This window comes from Alexandromys fortis, unplaced genomic scaffold (genome assembly GCF_014885135.2).
Source record: "Alexandromys fortis isolate MF-2015 unplaced genomic scaffold, M_Fortis_MF-2015_v1.1 scaffold_72, whole genome shotgun sequence".
NCBI classification, from domain to species: Eukaryota; Metazoa; Chordata; class Mammalia; order Rodentia; family Cricetidae; genus Alexandromys; species Alexandromys fortis.
The window spans coordinates 318,360-335,215 of record NW_026067969.1 but is presented as its reverse complement, the minus strand read 5'-3'; the positions used below and the strand labels follow the sequence as shown (position 1 = coordinate 335,215).

At 52.4% G+C, this 16,856-nt stretch overlaps 2 protein-coding genes across 2 annotated transcripts in view; both read left to right on the top strand.

The window, feature by feature from the left end:
* The window catches only part of Nelfb (negative elongation factor complex member B), a 13,567-nt gene extending 9,899 nt beyond the window's left edge, over nucleotides 1–3,668 (top strand). Inside the window, exons 10-12 of the mRNA XM_050155192.1 lie at nucleotides 780–921; nucleotides 1,185–1,293; nucleotides 2,894–3,668. Of these exons, the coding sequence (XP_050011149.1) occupies nucleotides 780–921; nucleotides 1,185–1,293; nucleotides 2,894–3,040 (398 nt within the window). The 3' untranslated portion in view covers nucleotides 3,041–3,668. The remainder of the gene's footprint in view (nucleotides 1–779; nucleotides 922–1,184; nucleotides 1,294–2,893) is intronic.
* Nucleotides 3,669–7,815: 4,147 nt separating this feature from the next.
* Nucleotides 7,816–9,994, top strand: Tor4a (torsin family 4 member A). The gene is made up of 2 exons (XM_050155194.1): nucleotides 7,816–8,000; nucleotides 8,687–9,994. The coding sequence occupies exon 2, from the start codon at nucleotides 8,723–8,725 to the stop codon at nucleotides 9,992–9,994; it is 1,272 nt and encodes a 423-aa protein (XP_050011151.1). The 5' UTR covers nucleotides 7,816–8,000; nucleotides 8,687–8,722.
* The last annotated feature ends 6,862 nt before the right edge of the window (nucleotides 9,995–16,856 follow it).

Genomic DNA, 16,856 nt, shown 5'->3' with positions numbered 1-16,856 from the left:
AAAAAAAAAAAAAAAAAAAAAAAGATTTTGAGAACTAAGCCTCTTCTGAACAAACCTACTGTAAACTGTGATGGATGGTGGCTGAGTTCCTGTCTCAGCAGGGTTGTATGGGCTCAGTCAGGAGTTAAGGCCCCTTTGCAACTGTGCTTGCTGGCTTGTTATGGGTATTTGAGGTCACGGTTATTTGCAGGTGGGAGAATACAAGCCTCACAACCTCTTGGTCGTGATCATGCACATGGCCAGGCAGGGCATGAAGTGGCTGAGAGTCATCCAATCTGCTTTCAGTAGTCCCCCAGAACACCTGAGTCTCCTTAAAGTTCTCTAGCTTTTCGTTAGGTTCAGGTGGTATCAGCTGGGTCTGCCATTAAAACAGCTCCTGCTCCCAACTGTCAGGAATGGTGGTGGACCCCAAGGCTGTCTACACTGTGTCCTTCCTTAGGCAAGGCCCGATTGTGGGATCCTGGCATCTCTTGTCGAGTGGCTGCGGTCTTAACTGAGGAGTCACCAGGAGGGTTTGGCAGAATCCCCTGGGTACTCTAATGCTTCTGCATGTCTGTGACCTTTCTCTGTGTGGAGGCCACTTCAGGTCAGAGCCCCTGGCTCTTGGGCAGAGCGTCTTCCTTTCACCTGCTCTAGCTGTGGTCTCGCTTCCCTGCTGAGCCACTGACCACTTATCTGCTTCACCTGGCCAACCCTTGGCTCCCCCAGAGTCCTGTTCAGAGCTGGGGCAGTGGATAGTCCCTGAGGGCAGAGGCCGAGCCCCCCTGTTGTGTTTACAGTGGAAACCTTTGGTGACCTGGCCTTCAGTGATATCTTTCTCCACCTGCTCACTGGGAGCCTGGCCCTGCTGGCTGATGAATTTGCCCTGGAGGATTTCTGCAGCAGCCTCTTTGATGGCTTCTTCCTCACTGCCTCTCCCAGGTAGGACACCCCACCCACCCCACCTTCCTTTCTTGTCAGTTCTTACGGTCCACTGTGTGGGAGGGGAGTTGAGGCTCCATCCTGCTGAAGGACCACAGCTGGGTCTCTGAGCCCTGGGACCTGTGCTAGAGTGAGTAACTCCTGGGTGTAGCATGGGGTTGACCCAGGGGTCAGTTCTGCTCTGCTGAAGGCACATGGGAACCCCACGTGGGCTGTGCCTTGGAGGGAAGTTCTGGCGCCTCGAGCCCCGCTGGTCTTTCCAGGAAGGAAAATGTGCATCGTCATGTGCTGAGGCTTCTCCTGCACTTGCACCCCAGAGTGGCCCCTTCCAAGCTGGAGGCACTGCAGAAGGCTCTGGAGCCCACAGGCCAGGTAGGTAGCCTCAATTCCCGTTTTTATTTTATTTATTTATTAAAAATGTTTTTTTATTTCTTATTTATTTATTTATATGATTTTATCTTATCCCAAGACAAGGTTTCTCTGTAGTTTTGGTGCCTGTCCTGGAACTAGCTCTAGTAGACCAGGCTGGCCTTGAACTCAGAGAAATCTGCCAGCCTCTGCCACCCGAGTGCTGGCATTAAAGGCATGTGCCACCACCGCCCAGCCTTAGTTCCCGTTTTTATAGAGCCTTGCTCTGTGGATGTGCCTGGCTGGTCCAGCTGTGCATGCATGTCCTTGGTGTTTTCCCTGGTGTGTTATTTTTTTTAGGGGGTAGGGTGGGGAGGAAGACACTTTTTGAGACAGGGTTTCTCTGTAGCTTTGGAGCCTGTCCTGGAACTAGCTTTTGTAGACCAGGCTGGCCTAGAACTCACAGAGATCCGCCTGTGTCTGCCTCTCAAACCACAACTGCCTGGATTTACCTTGGCGCTCTATTTATGTATGTATGTCTGTCTGTCTGTATGTATGTATGTATGTATGTATACCATGTGGTTGCTGGGAATTGAACTCAGGACCTTTGGAAGAGCTCTTAACCACTGAACCATCTCTCCAGCCCACCTTGGTGTTCTTAATCTTGCCTATAGGTTCACTCCTCCAAGTAGGCTCAGACTACCTGCCTTATTGCATGCCTTCCTTTTTTTGTCCTTTTTTTTTTTTTATGTGCATAAGTGTTTTGCCATGGGTGTCAAGTCTCCTGGAATTGGAGTGCAGATAGTTGTGAGCTGCCATATGGGTGCTGGGAATTGAACCCTGATCCTCTGGAGAGCAGTTAGTGCTCTTAACCTCTGAGCCATTCATCTCTTCAGCCCCCTTGCATGGCTGTCTTAGGGCTTCTGTTGTGGTAAAGAGACTCCATGACCATGGCAACTCTTTTTTTTTTTAAATATTTATTTATTTATTATGTATACAATGTTCTGTCTGTGTGTATGCCTATAGACCAGAAGGAGGGCACCAGACCTCATTACAGATGGTTGTGAGCCACCATGTGGTTGCTGGGAATTGAACTCAGGACCTTTGGAAGAGCAGGCAAATGCTCTTAACCTCTGAGCCATCTCTCCAGCCCGACCATGGCAACTCTTAAAAGGAAAAATATTAATTGGGGTGGCTTACATCATTTTCGGAGGTTTTATTTTTTTGTTTTGTTTTCCAAGACACTGTGTAGCAGTCCTGGCTATCCTGGAACTCACTCTGTAGACCAGGCTGACCTCAAACTCTCAGAGATCCACCTGCCTCTGCCTCCCGAGTGCTGGGATTAAAGGTGTGCGCCACCACTGTCTGGCACATTTTCAGAGGTTTAGTCTATTATCATCATGGTGCAGTATGGTGGCATCTGGCAGAATTAACCAAGTGTCCTACATCTTGACCTGCGGGCATCAGGAGGTAGTCTGTCTCACTGGGTGTGGCTTGAGTATATGAGCCCTCAAAGCCCACCCCCACGGTGACACACCGATTCCAACAAAGCCACACTTCCTAATAGTGCCACCCCCTCAAGGAGCCATTTTCTTTCAAACCACTACATGTCTGATTTTCGCAGAGTGGGGAGGCCGTGAAGGAGCTCTACTCCCAGCTTGGTGAGAAGTTGGAGCAGTTGGACCATCGGAAACCCAGTCCTACCCAAGCTGCAGAGACACCAGCCCTGGAGCTGCCCCTTCCCAATGTGCCTGCTCCAGCTCCACTGTGAGGCTCTCTGGAACTATTTAGTGGTAGTGCCCTATGGAAGGAGGCCCTAGTCAGCTAGGAGTGCAGGGTGAGCTGAGGGTTGTTCCTTGGCAAGATACTCCCTCCTCTGAGCTGCTGTCTGGAGCTGGTCCCAAGAGGTCCTCGGTGGTCTACTTGCACACCAAGGGGGGGTGCCCATAATGGTTTGGTGGGGCTTGGCCCCTGCTTGATCCTGGCAGAGATGGATGGTGGTTGGTATTAAGAAAAAGCCAGTTAATTTTCCAAGGGCAATGGCAGAGGCCTGACTGACCTGATATTTAGTCTGGACAAAGCCCAAGGAGAAAGGTGTACTGGGTTTGCCAAAGCAGATTTGCTGGGCCTGATATGTCAAGCACAGGCGTGGTACCCCCAACAGAAGCCAGGTGGGAAGTCTGCAGCAGGCAGAGGCTGGAGCCTGCTGGTATCTGTGCTCAGTCCCTGCTGATTGAGATCTGTAGCAGAGCCCTTCCCTGCAGCTGCCCACCTCAGTGTACAGACCTTTGTAACAGAAAATAAGTCCTTGCCCAGCTATGTGTTTTGGCCCTTGAGTAGGGGACTGGGTGTACACAGTGAAGTTTCCACTTATGTAAATAAAACACATTTTGATAAACCGTGGTGAGAGGATTCTGTTTGTCCTGGGGCTGAGGGCAGGCGTGGATGCAACATTCTTTTTTTCCTTGTTTGAGATAGGGTGTCTCTGACTGTTCTGGAACTTACAGATCTAGGCTGGCTTTGAACTCACAGAGATCCGCCTGCTTGGGACTAAAGGTGTGTGTGCCACCACACCTAGAAGGTGTAACATTCTTCTGGAAAGTCAGTTCTTCGACTTCTGTGCCTGGCAACCCTGCCCTGAGAGACCTGGTTTAGGGCCCAGCTGCTGGACGAACTCAGCCTCCCAGAGTGCCTTGGTCTCTGCCCCAGTCTAGGTGTGCAGTTTTTCACTCCTTTCTAAAGGGGTGATAGAAATCCCTAGGAGGATCAAGCACCAGCCCTAGGTCATGGAGTGATCCTGAACATCAGACTACACAGCCATGTGCAGCTTAGTTATCCCTGGGTGGCTAGGAAAAGTCCAGCAGGGACAGGCATCACTGCTCCCACAGAGATGAAACACCAGATGATGGCCGAGCAGGGCAGCTATCTGAGGCATAACGAAAGCTCCTGGCTGTGATGGGGTCAGACAGGTGCAGGTGGCTGCAAGGCGCCCAGTCTATGCCTAGCTTTTCCCAGTTGTGAATGAGTGGTATGTTTCCTGGTTTGTCACCAGGTGGAGGAGGGGACAGGCAGTCACATATATCCCTGAAGCTGAGCGAGGGGGGATGGGATTGTATTAGTTCAGTTTTCTGTTGTAACACTATAGGCTGTATGAGTCATAAAGAGAGTATGTTTATTTTGACTCAAGGACTTGGTTCAAAGTCCAGGGTGCATTTGATGATAGCCATCCTTCCAGCAGAGGCCTGAGGCAAAGGGTACCTCACAGTGATTGTGTATGTGTGTGTGAGAGGGTACGTCATAGTGATTGTGTATGTGTGTGAGAGGGTACTTCATAGTGATTGTGTGTGTGTTTGTGTGTGTCCAGAGTGCACTTGACGATAGCCATCCTGGCAGACGCCTGAGGCAAAGGGTACCGCGTAGCAACAGGGAGAGGGTGTGTATGTGTTTAAAGTCATAGGACTGACTGAGGGTGCCAGTCCTATAACCTCATTTGATCCTAACCACACCTATCTTGGAGGTACCCCACAGCTGATTGAATTTTCAGCGTTCCACCACCTCTGGGGGTCTGGGGAGGGTTCAACACTTGAGACACACCAGAGCCACATCGCTGTGGGACCACAGGAACACTGCTAAGTTTCCAGCTTAGTAGAGATCATGAGTCATAGATGCAGGCCTTCAGTTGGGGAAAGTGCTGCTGGATTCTTTCCTTTATTATTAGTTTTTGTTATGCTTTTTTTCCTCTAGGCAAGATTTCTCCACGTAGCCCCGGCTGTCACTCTCTATACCAAGCTGGCCTCAAACTCACAGAGATCCTCTTGCCGCTGCCTCCCAAGTGCTGGGATTAAAGGTGTGCGATGCTTCCACCACCACCTGGCTCATTTGGTTTTTTGAGTCAGAATCTCTCTATAGCCCAGACTGTCCTGGAACTTGCAGTGTAGACCAGGCTGGCCTCGTACTCAGAGGCCTCTGTTCCCCAAGCACTGAGATGAAAGGTGAGCTCCCCTGGGCCCAGCCTGCTCCATTATTTTAAACGTGGGAAAACATGGCTCTGGGGTGATGGAGTGACGGCGATGATCCAGCGGTAAAATGCTTATGGTACTGGGGTTTCATGGGGTGTTGTATCCAGATAGCAGCTGTTCCTTACATAGCACAGACATTTCTGAAAGGGCCGGCTGTATTTCCAGACACAAGGGTGCAAGCAGGAAAGGGCGGGGCCACGGACAGAGAAGCTGATAGTGGACTGTGTGCTTGGTAAGGTCATTGGGCAGAGCCTGCTAGAGACTGAGGTTCAGGACAGGCAAGATGGCCAGCGTGGCTAGTGGAGGGCCTGGAGGTGGGGGGAAGACATACACCTTTAATCCCAGCACGGAGGAATGCGATCCATGAGTTTGAGACCAGCCTGGTCTACAGAGAGAGTTCCAGGATAGCCAGGGCTACACAGAGAAACCCTATCTCAAAAACCCAAACAACAGCCGGGCGGTGGTGGTGCACACTTTTAATCCCAGCACTCGGGAGGCAGAGGCAGGCGGATCTCTGTGAGTTCGAGGCCAGCCTGGTCTACAAGAGCTAGTTTCAGGACAGGTTCCAAAGCTACAGAGAAACCCTGTCTCAAAAAACAAAACAAAAACAAACCCAACAACAACAACAAAAAGAGCTGTGGAGGAGAAGGGGATTTGGGTTGGGAGTGTGAGGTTGGACTTTACAATTGGGTGGTGTTATTCTTAAAAAACGATTAGAGAGCTGCTGCAAACGGTCCCCAGGCGGGCTGGCGGAGGGAGCCCGCCATGAGGGCGGCTACAGGAGGGCACGCTTCCTTGGCCCACGGTGGCGGCACGTAAACACAGGAAATAGCCATAAGTATTTATTAAGGAAGGGGGAGAAAGAAAGACAGAGAAAAGAGATAAAAGGAGAGAGGAGAGATAAAAGAAGAGAGAGACAGAGAAAACGCGTGCGCACGCCAAGGAAGCAGAAAGAGAGAGTCCCAAGATGGCGATGGGCGGGTCAGAGGTTATGGGAGTGGGCGTGGCTAGGGCAGGGACCCAAGAATAATAGGTAGGTTGTTACTTTTTTTTGTGTGTGTGGGTTTTTTTTTTTTTCCCCCGAGACAGGGTTTCTCTGTGGTTTTGGAGCCTGTCCTGGAACTAGCTCTTGTAGACCAGGCTGGTCTCGAACTCACAGAGATCCACCTGCCTCTGCCTCCCAAGGATTAAAGGCGTGCACCACTACCCGGGCTGTGTGTGGGTGTTTCGAGACAGGGTTTCTCTGTAGCTTTGGAGCCTGTCCTGGAACTAGCTTTTGTAGCCCAGGCTGGCCTCAAACTCACAGATTCGCCTGCCTCTGCCTCCCGAGTACTTCTGCCTCCCGAGTACTGGGATTAAAGGCGTGCACCATCACCTCTAGGTTTACAATTGGGTTGGACAAGGGAGTGGGGAGTCGGGCTCGCGGGTCTTCTGTCTGTGAAGGCCTTACCCTTGCAAAGATCACCCCTGGACATGAGTCACCTGGACAGCCACTTCTCTTTAGTAGGTCTTTTCCTTACCCCAGAATGGGACTCCACCCGGGAGAGTTTGACACATCAGCCTCTTGCAAAAGTGACTGGCCAACGTTAGGCCCACTTGGGGATTACCTTGTCTGTTTCTCTCAGGGCCTGGCCATCTGCCTTAGGGCCCAGTGTCCTTTCTGAGTCAGAAAAGTATTACAGACGGAGAGGAGGGGAGGTTTCTAAGAGTCCTTCCTCCAGGGCCTGGGCAGTCAGCCGCTTGCAAGGCTATTTCACACAGTCTGTGAACTGCAGATGTGTGTGGATCATGGGTGAGGCTGAATTGTCTAGAGGGGTCTGGACACACACTTGTCCACCCTGGCCACTCTTGGAACTTTGTGAAAGTTCTGGAAAGATCAGGAATTCCAAGCTGGCCAAGGAAACAACCAGAATGGGAGGAGTCTGGGGCCATCCAGGCAGGCAGGCCCCTTCCGGCAGAAATGGGCACGAAGGTGGGCAGGGCCACAGGCAAGCAGGTTGCTATGGAAGTCTAGAGTTTTTCTTTCAATTCTTGGCCTAAGGACATTTCTAAATGTGCCCCCCCCAAGGGCCCTGAGCCACGAGTGGGGTTCTAGCCTTAGCTCCAGAACTCTTTCTCCTGTCTTGTCTTATGAGAGGTCCAGCCGAATGGGCAAAGGGGTGGTAGGGAGGTGGTAGGGTAGGGGAAGGAATCCAAGCAGAGAGGAAAAGCAGAAAAGGGATTAGGAGGCACCCAGCTGAGTGAATGGCCTGCTTCTACTTGCTCACCGTCAGCTGAGAGTCTCCCTAGGGTCTCTAGGGTCCCTTAGTTTTGCCAGGGCAGACTGAATGCCCAGGAGCCCAGGTGAAGTTACTGGAAGGACCCCTCCCTCCCTATGTTCCCTGGCAGAGCCACAAGGACAAAGAGAGGATAAACTGCAGATTAGGGGTTCTAGGCCGGTCAGTCAGGCCTCCCCCACCGGCTCCTCCACTCAGCTCACGCTCCGCCTGCCAGCACCCCTGACTCACTTCCTTTGCCTCTCAGCGGAAACCTCCCCAGAGCTTCCTCTGCTTCGGTCCCTGGGGACCTGTAGGAGTCACTGCCCCTTTCAAGCTTGAGCTGGGCCAGGCGAACCCTGACCCACCCACCTCACCTTTTGTGGGGAAGACTAGCATTTCCTGCTTCCTGGCCTTGGAAGGGAGTGACTGAGCTGGGGAGTCTGAGCAGCCGCAGGTAGGGGCTGAGATGGTTCAGGCCAGCCTCCTCATTGTCAGGGCTGTAACCTTTCGCCGGCTTTTTTTTTTTTCCTCTTCATTTTTCTGCTCTGTTTACTGGGAGGATGTTGAGGGACCTCAGATTTGAGCACGAATGGGGGTTGGGGTTGGGAGTGGGGTCGAAAGGCTTCGGTTGTGACTGGGGGCAGTGCTAGGGTCCCATTTTCAAAAACATGAACGTTTGTTCTGCACTTTCCTGTCCACCAACTGTCCCTGAGTATGGGGACAGTCTCAGCTCATCGAGGTACTCAGTCCTTTGGTCCAAAGGGCCTACTTGGGACCTAGAAGGTCTTTGACAGTCTCATAGGTGCCTGGGGGGTGGTGCAGGGTCCACTTTGACCGGTCTACACCCCTAATCGTTGGCGGTGTGACCTCGAATTCTCTGCTTCTTCCTTCAAGAGGGAAGTCAGCAGCCTGATAAAGTATACAACACCCCTACCCCACCCCCTCACTTCCTCAAGGTCTGGGCCTTTTCTGGGAGGACTCAAGAGATTTGCATGCATTGGGGCCCTCCTGCTGAGCAGTGGCTTCCTGGTCACCCGGGCGAGGCGAGACCGGAGCCAGTATCTGGCGGTAAAGTACCTTAAGCGACCCCCAGAGGCTAAGATCAGGGACTCAGGAGATCCTCCCATTTTCCTCTTGCAGGGAGGGGACCTGCATGCCCAGTACTGCTCCTACGCCATGGATCGCGGCCAAACTAGCCTAGAGCCCCAGGCCAAGGGCCCATGCGTGATCGCGCCGGTGCGCGCTGTGCTCCGTCTGCGCCGCCGCGTCTGCGTCCTGCGCAAGAGGCGCCTGTTGCAGCTAGGCACCGAACCGGACACTGGGACAGGGGCACTCGGGTCCAGCGGCAGCTCCGGGGCTCTGCGTGCGGACCTAGACCAACCTAAATTCTTCACGTTCGACAGCCTGACGGAGTTGTCTTCCAGGACACCCCGCAAGAAGCGTAGGCGGCGTAGTCGGGTAGTGCTCTACCCCGAAACCTCACGGAAGTACCGACCCCGCACAGAGCGCCAGAGCCGTGCACAGCGTTGTCTGCTGCTGCTTGTAGCCATCGTGGGATTCCAGGTTCTTAACGCCATCGAGAATCTGGACGATAACGCACAACGTTATGACCTCGATGGACTGGAGAAGGCGCTGCGGCGTTCTGTGTTTGGTCAGCCAGCTGCTGTGGGCCGCATCATGGCCCTGCTGCGGGACTACCTGGCTACACACGTTCACAGTCATCCCTTGCTCCTGGCTCTGCATGGACCCAGTGGTGTAGGCAAGAGTCACGTGGGGCGCCTGCTGGCACGCCACTTCCAGGCAGTGCTGGAGGATGGCGCGTTGGTGCTGCAGTACCACGCACGACATCACTGTCCAGAGCTGCGCCCGGTTCAGGACTGCCGGAAGGAGCTGGCACAGCGTGTGGCGGATGTGGTGGCGCAGGCTGAGGCCGAGGAGAAGACCCCTCTCTTGGTCCTGGATGAGGCTGAACTCTTGCCACCTGCGCTGCTGGATGAGCTGCACGGTCTCCTGCAGCCACAGCGCTCGCACCACTTCCACAACGCTATCTATGTACTCCTAAGTGGCGCTGGTGGTATAGAGATCACACAGTTTGTGCTGCGGAACGCATCACGTATGTTGCCCCCACACCTCCACAGTGCAGGCAACACTCAGACTGCGGAGGAGTTACACTCCAGTCTCCGGGAGCTCCTGGCCCGGGAACACCCTCTGTGGAACACTGCCGCTATTGTGCCCTTCCTGCTACTAGACAAGCCAGATGTGGTCAACTGCTTCCGAGAGGAGATGGCAGGGGAGGGCTTTTTTCCAGAGCAAGCGCTGGCAGAGCATCTGGCAGAGCAGCTCAGCTACTACCAAGTTGCTGGACATGAATTTGCCATCACTGGCTGCAAGCAGGTCGTAGCTAAGGTCAACCTCTTGCAGCACAAGCCTTCAAGGGCTGAACCCTAGCCAGTGGCCCCAGGTATTTGAACTGTTGAAGAAAACAGGAAGAATGTCAGGTGATTTGTGGCCTCCAAGCTGTTTCACTCCCGAAGCTAGGGAGGTTGAGCTCTGAGCCCCCCACTGCCTCTTCCACCCCTGAGCCTTGAGATTCCCTAGGGTCACCAGGAAAGCAGCCACCTTCCTACCTGTAGTCTGGTGCTCCCTCTTCAGTTTCCACGGTGTCCATCTTGTTCCAGAACATGTGATAAGACCTCCCATAACTCGGGGAAGTGGACTCGCGGTACAGATTATCTCAGAGGGTGAGTGGCTGTAGCGGGAACCTGGTCCCCACGTTTCTCGCAAACACTCCGTTATCCCTTGAATGCCTCTTTAACTTAGAGGCCCCAAGGTGGGGGATGCTTGTCCAGGCCCTCCTGAGAAGCCAGTGGGGTGGACAGATGTCTACAAGCCAGTGAGTGGATCCAGTGGGACCCCTCAAATGTTGCGGATCGCTGGGCGGTGGTGGTGCACGCCTTTAATCCCAGCACTCGGGAGGCAGAGGCAGGTGGATCTCTGTGAGTTTGAGGTCAGCCTGGTCTACAGACTGAGTTCCAGGATACAAAAGCTACACAGAGAAACCAACCACCAAACAAACAAACAAACAAACAAATAAATAAATAAAAATTTTAAAGAATGTTGTGGATCAAGAACTTGGTTAAAAAAAAAAAAAACATGGTTGAATGTGGATTAAATGGAGACCCAGCTCTGTTTGCTCCAGAGAGGCATTCAGAATGACCTTGGGATCAGCTACAGGGTTCAGGGTCGTACTCACCAGAAGCCAGAGAGGAGAAATGTCCCCAGGGGAGTGATGTGGATGTGTCCCCACCCACCTTGGGGAGACCTGCTGGAAAACCACCCAAGCTCAGGCTTCCCTAGAAAGGGTCACTAGAGTCCGTCCTAGTGCTGAGGGACTCACTCCTTCCACCTGGCCCCTTCCTGTCACAGCTCTGGAGTGACAGCCCCTGAGTCAAACAATGGCAGCAGTGAAAGTGAACAGGGCCTTGAGGCTTCTGTTTGCTGGAAATATCAGAAGTGCATGAGGCCCAGTGGGGTGAGGTGGGGAGCAGCTCAGGCTCTCAGCTGGACCCAGGGGATGGCCAAAGGCATCGAGGCCTCTGTCTGCCTGTGCCTGGCTGGATGCTGAGACCTCTTTTCCTTGAGAGTGGATCTGTCTGGGTCTCACAGGTACACGTGGGAGAGGTCCCTATAGCCTTCCGTGTCCCAGGTTCAGCCCTCTCAACCCCATCACTGCTCAAGAGCAAGGAGCTGTGGAATTTTCTTGGTGTGAGGCTCCTTAGAGTTCTGGCAACTTCTGCGCTGCCCCCTGGTGGCTGCACCCAGCCCTTGCCTGCGAACGTTCATCATTGTGGATTAGGAAAAGGCATATCCGAAAGTGGGGCTTGAGGGCACCGCAAGGGATGACACTTAGAAGAGGTTAGAGAGGAGGAGCCCCTCCAGGGTGCGGTGTATTCTCCCCCACCCTGAGCTCGGGGTTCCCTAGATCACTAGCCGGCTCCCTGAGCAGGTCCTGCACGTCTTTCATTGTCTCCAGTACACCGAGGATCTGTGTGATGCTGGACAGGGAGAAGGACTCTGCAGATGGAAGCCCCCTCCTGTGGAGCCCGGCACACAGATCTTACGCCTGGTAGGTGACCAGAACATCCTTCCAGGGCTTCTGCTCTGAGGATGGAAGGTTGGGCCAGGACTGCAGAGGCAGGGAATCTAAGAGGTTCACTATCCATCCACCTCAGTTCACCTGCTTAGCCACAGCGAAGGTAGAGGCTCTTGCTCTGCCTCAGGCCTCTGTATTGATACTTCAAGGAGTGTGTGTGTGACCTGCTGAGTGGGGGAGCTAGCCAGTCCTTGCAGAATGATGAGGGGGTCCTCAGCACTCCCCTAGAAGGCCCCCAGGGTTGTCATCTGAAAAACCACCTGGAGGTGTTTCCTACCCAGCCAAGGTTGCTTGTTTTCGCTCACAACATCTGCAGAGCATCGATTTAGTGAAGATCCAAACCCATGCAGAATTTTTTATTTATTTATAGAACAATACATTTATAAAATAACAGCATCGAGGCCAATTTCTGGTCTTAGAGGCCTGCACACCCAACGCTGAACTGGTTGCATTGTTTTTATGAGTGAACTGCAGCTCACTCTGGCTGTCCTGGAACTCGCCCTGTGGACCAGGCTGACTTTGAACTCACAGAGATCCGCCTTCCCCTGTCTCCTGAGTGCTGGGATTAAAGGCCTGTGCCACCACCGCCCGGCTCTACTGTCTTCTTTTGGCTTTCTGTTTGCTTCCTCTATGGGTTGAGAAAGGCATACTGAAATCTGTCAAGGGGAAATCCACCAACTTCTCTCTCTAAAGGCTCAATTCCTGAGTTTGGAGATGGACGTGGTAGGGTTAGTCCCAGCACTTGAGAGGCAGAAGCAGGCAGATCTCTGAGTTCAAGACTAGCCTGATCTACAGGTCAAGTTCCAGGACAGCTAGGGCTACACTGAGAAACCCTCTCTCCTCCCACACACCCAAATCAAATGATAATTCTTGTTTTCAGACAGGGTTTCACACTTGTAGCCCAGGCTCACTTTGAACCTGTGAGCCACCTAAAAGCTGGGATTCCACCATGCTGGCCAAATGACTTCCCTACACGTCAGTGTTTGAGAAATTCCGAAGAGGGAAGTGTGATAGGAAGCTGGGCTTCATAGTGCAGCCAGCAGAACTGTGCAGGAAGTCCATAAATAACTAGTGTTAATGTTCTTATTCTTTGGAGCCAGACTTTCTATGAGAACCTAGTTGACCTAGAACTCACACTTCTTCATCTGTTTTCTCTTTTTGTTTTGTTTCTGTGACAGGATCTGGCTGTATAGCCCAGGCTAGCCTTGAACTCTTTGTAGCCCAGGCTGGTCCCAGGCTCTCCATCTGCATCTGTCCTCCCTGATCCACAAGCAGGAAGCAGAGAGAATTAATTAGCTCCCGTGGTGTCAGTCTCAGTGTTTAGAAACCTAAAAACCATGATGACACCCCTTCAACAAAGTCACAGCTAATCCTTCCCAAAGAGTTACACCTGCTGGGGACCAGTATTCAAATGTGTGATTCTACGGGGGCCATTGGCATTCACAAACCTGTGGAGACAACGGAAGTTGGAGGAGGGAATAGTTTTATTCAGCTCTAGGTTTGGGAAAGTGGAGGAAGCATATCCATCGCAAAGTATAAGAACTCCCATTTTCAGCCGGGCAGTGGTGGCGACGCCTTTAATCCCAGCAGAGGCAGGCTGTGAGTTCGAAGCCAACCAGGTCTACAAGAGCTAGTTCCAGGACAGGCTCCTAAGCTACAGAGAAACCCAGTCTCAAAAAAAAAAAAAAAAAAAAAAAAAGACAAAAGAATTCCCATTTTCTAAAACAGAAAGATCTCTGAGCGTTGGTGGTTGTGCTGGGTGGACAATTCCAGCACCAGGCAAAAGTCTNCCAAGGGCTGAACCCTAGCCAGTGGCCCCAGGTATTTGAACTGTTGAAGAAAACAGGAAGAATGTCAGGTGATTTGTGGCCTCCAAGCTGTTTCACTCCCGAAGCTAGGGAGGTTGAGCTCTGAGCCCCCCACTGCCTCTTCCACCCCTGAGCCTTGAGATTCCCTAGGGTCACCAGGAAAGCAGCCACCTTCCTACCTGTAGTCTGGTGCACCCTCTTCAGTTTCCACGGTGTCCATCTTGTTCCAGAACATGTGATAAGACCTCCCATAACCCGGGGAAGTGGACTCGCGGTACAGATTATCTCAGAGGGTGAGTGGCTGTAGCGGGAACCTGGTCCCCACGTTTCTCGCAAACACTCCGTTATCCCTTGAATGCCTCTTTAACTTAGAGGCCCCAAGGTGGGGGATGCTTGTCCAGGCCCTCCTGAGAAGCCAGTGGGGTGGACAGATGTCTACAAGCCAGTGAGTGGATCCAGTGGGACCCCTCAAATGTTGCGGATCGCTGGGCGGTGGTGGTGCACGCCTTTAATCCCAGCACTCGGGAGGCAGAGGCAGGTGGATCTCTGTGAGTTTGAGGTCAGCCTGGTCTACAGACTGAGTTCCAGGATACAAAAGCTACACAGAGAAACCAACCACCAAACAAACAAACAAACAAACAAATAAATAAATAAAAATTTTAAAGAATGTTGTGGATCAAGAACTTGGTTAAAAAAAAAAAAAACATGGTTGAATGTGGATTAAATGGAGACCCAGCTCTGTTTGCTCCAGAGAGGCATTCAGAATGACCTTGGGATCAGCTACAGGGTTCAGGGTCGTACTCACCAGAAGCCAGAGAGGAGAAATGTCCCCAGGGGAGTGATGTGGATGTGTCCCCACCCACCTTGGGGAGACCTGCTGGAAAACCACCCAAGCTCAGGCTTCCCTAGAAAGGGTCACTAGAGTCCGTCCTAGTGCTGAGGGACTCACTCCTTCCACCTGGCCCCTTCCTGTCACAGCTCTGGAGTGACAGCCCCTGAGTCAAACAATGGCAGCAGTGAAAGTGAACAGGGCCTTGAGGCTTCTGTTTGCTGGAAATATCAGAAGTGCATGAGGCCCAGTGGGGTGAGGTGGGGAGCAGCTCAGGCTCTCAGCTGGACCCAGGGGATGGCCAAAGGCATCGAGGCCTCTGTCTGCCTGTGCCTGGCTGGATGCTGAGACCTCTTTTCCTTGAGAGTGGATCTGTCTGGGTCTCACAGGTACACGTGGGAGAGGTCCCTATAGCCTTCCGTGTCCCAGGTTCAGCCCTCTCAACCCCATCACTGCTCAAGAGCAAGGAGCTGTGGAATTTTCTTGGTGTGAGGCTCCTTAGAGTTCTGGCAACTTCTGCGCTGCCCCCTGGTGGCTGCACCCAGCCCTTGCCTGCGAACGTTCATCATTGTGGATTAGGAAAAGGCATATCCGAAAGTGGGGCTTGAGGGCACCGCAAGGGATGACACTTAGAAGAGGTTAGAGAGGAGGAGCCCCTCCAGGGTGCGGTGTATTCTCCCCCACCCTGAGCTCGGGGTTCCCTAGATCACTAGCCGGCTCCCTGAGCAGGTCCTGCACGTCTTTCATTGTCTCCAGTACACCGAGGATCTGTGTGATGCTGGACAGGGAGAAGGACTCTGCAGATGGAAGCCCCCTCCTGTGGAGCCCGGCACACAGATCTTACGCCTGGTAGGTGACCAGAACATCCTTCCAGGGCTTCTGCTCTGAGGATGGAAGGTTGGGCCAGGACTGCAGAGGCAGGGAATCTAAGAGGTTCACTATCCATCCACCTCAGTTCACCTGCTTAGCCACAGCGAAGGTAGAGGCTCTTGCTCTGCCTCAGGCCTCTGTATTGATACTTCAAGGAGTGTGTGTGTGACCTGCTGAGTGGGGGAGCTAGCCAGTCCTTGCAGAATGATGAGGGGGTCCTCAGCACTCCCCTAGAAGGCCCCCAGGGTTGTCATCTGAAAAACCACCTGGAGGTGTTTCCTACCCAGCCAAGGTTGCTTGTTTTCGCTCACAACATCTGCAGAGCATCGATTTAGTGAAGATCCAAACCCATGCAGAATTTTTTATTTATTTATAGAACAATACATTTATAAAATAACAGCATCGAGGCCAATTTCTGGTCTTAGAGGCCTGCACACCCAACGCTGAACTGGTTGCATTGTTTTTATGAGTGAACTGCAGCTCACTCTGGCTGTCCTGGAACTCGCCCTGTGGACCAGGCTGACTTTGAACTCACAGAGATCCGCCTTCCCCTGTCTCCTGAGTGCTGGGATTAAAGGCCTGTGCCACCACCGCCCGGCTCTACTGTCTTCTTTTGGCTTTCTGTTTGCTTCCTCTATGGGTTGAGAAAGGCATACTGAAATCTGTCAAGGGGAAATCCACCAACTTCTCTCTCTAAAGGCTCAATTCCTGAGTTTGGAGATGGACGTGGTAGGGTTAGTCCCAGCACTTGAGAGGCAGAAGCAGGCAGATCTCTGAGTTCAAGACTAGCCTGATCTACAGGTCAAGTTCCAGGACAGCTAGGGCTACACTGAGAAACCCTCTCTCCTCCCACACACCCAAATCAAATGATAATTCTTGTTTTCAGACAGGGTTTCACACTTGTAGCCCAGGCTCACTTTGAACCTGTGAGCCACCTAAAAGCTGGGATTCCACCATGCTGGCCAAATGACTTCCCTACACGTCAGTGTTTGAGAAATTCCGAAGAGGGAAGTGTGATAGGAAGCTGGGCTTCATAGTGCAGCCAGCAGAACTGTGCAGGAAGTCCATAAATAACTAGTGTTAATGTTCTTATTCTTTGGAGCCAGACTTTCTATGAGAACCTAGTTGACCTAGAACTCACACTTCTTCATCTGTTTTCTCTTTTTGTTTTGTTTCTGTGACAGGATCTGGCTGTATAGCCCAGGCTAGCCTTGAACTCTTTGTAGCCCAGGCTGGTCCCAGGCTCTCCATCTGCATCTGTCCTCCCTGATCCACAAGCAGGAAGCAGAGAGAATTAATTAGCTCCCGTGGTGTCAGTCTCAGTGTTTAGAAACCTAAAAACCATGATGACACCCCTTCAACAAAGTCACAGCTAATCCTTCCCAAAGAGTTACACCTGCTGGGGACCAGTATTCAAATGTGTGATTCTACGGGGGCCATTGGCATTCACAAACCTGTGGAGACAACGGAAGTTGGAGGAGGGAATAGTTTTATTCAGCTCTAGGTTTGGGAAAGTGGAGGAAGCATATCCATCGCAAAGTATAAGAACTCCCATTTTCAGCCGGGCAGTGGTGGCGACGCCTTTAATCCCAGCAGAGGCAGGCTGTGAGTTCGAAGCCAACCAGGTCTACAAGAGCTAGTTCCAGGACA

Excerpts from the sequence above, each read along its gene's own strand:
- Tor4a (XM_050155194.1), top strand. The coding sequence starts at position 8,723 with ATGGATCGCGGCCAAACTAGCCTAGAGCCCCAGGCCAAGGGCCCATGC.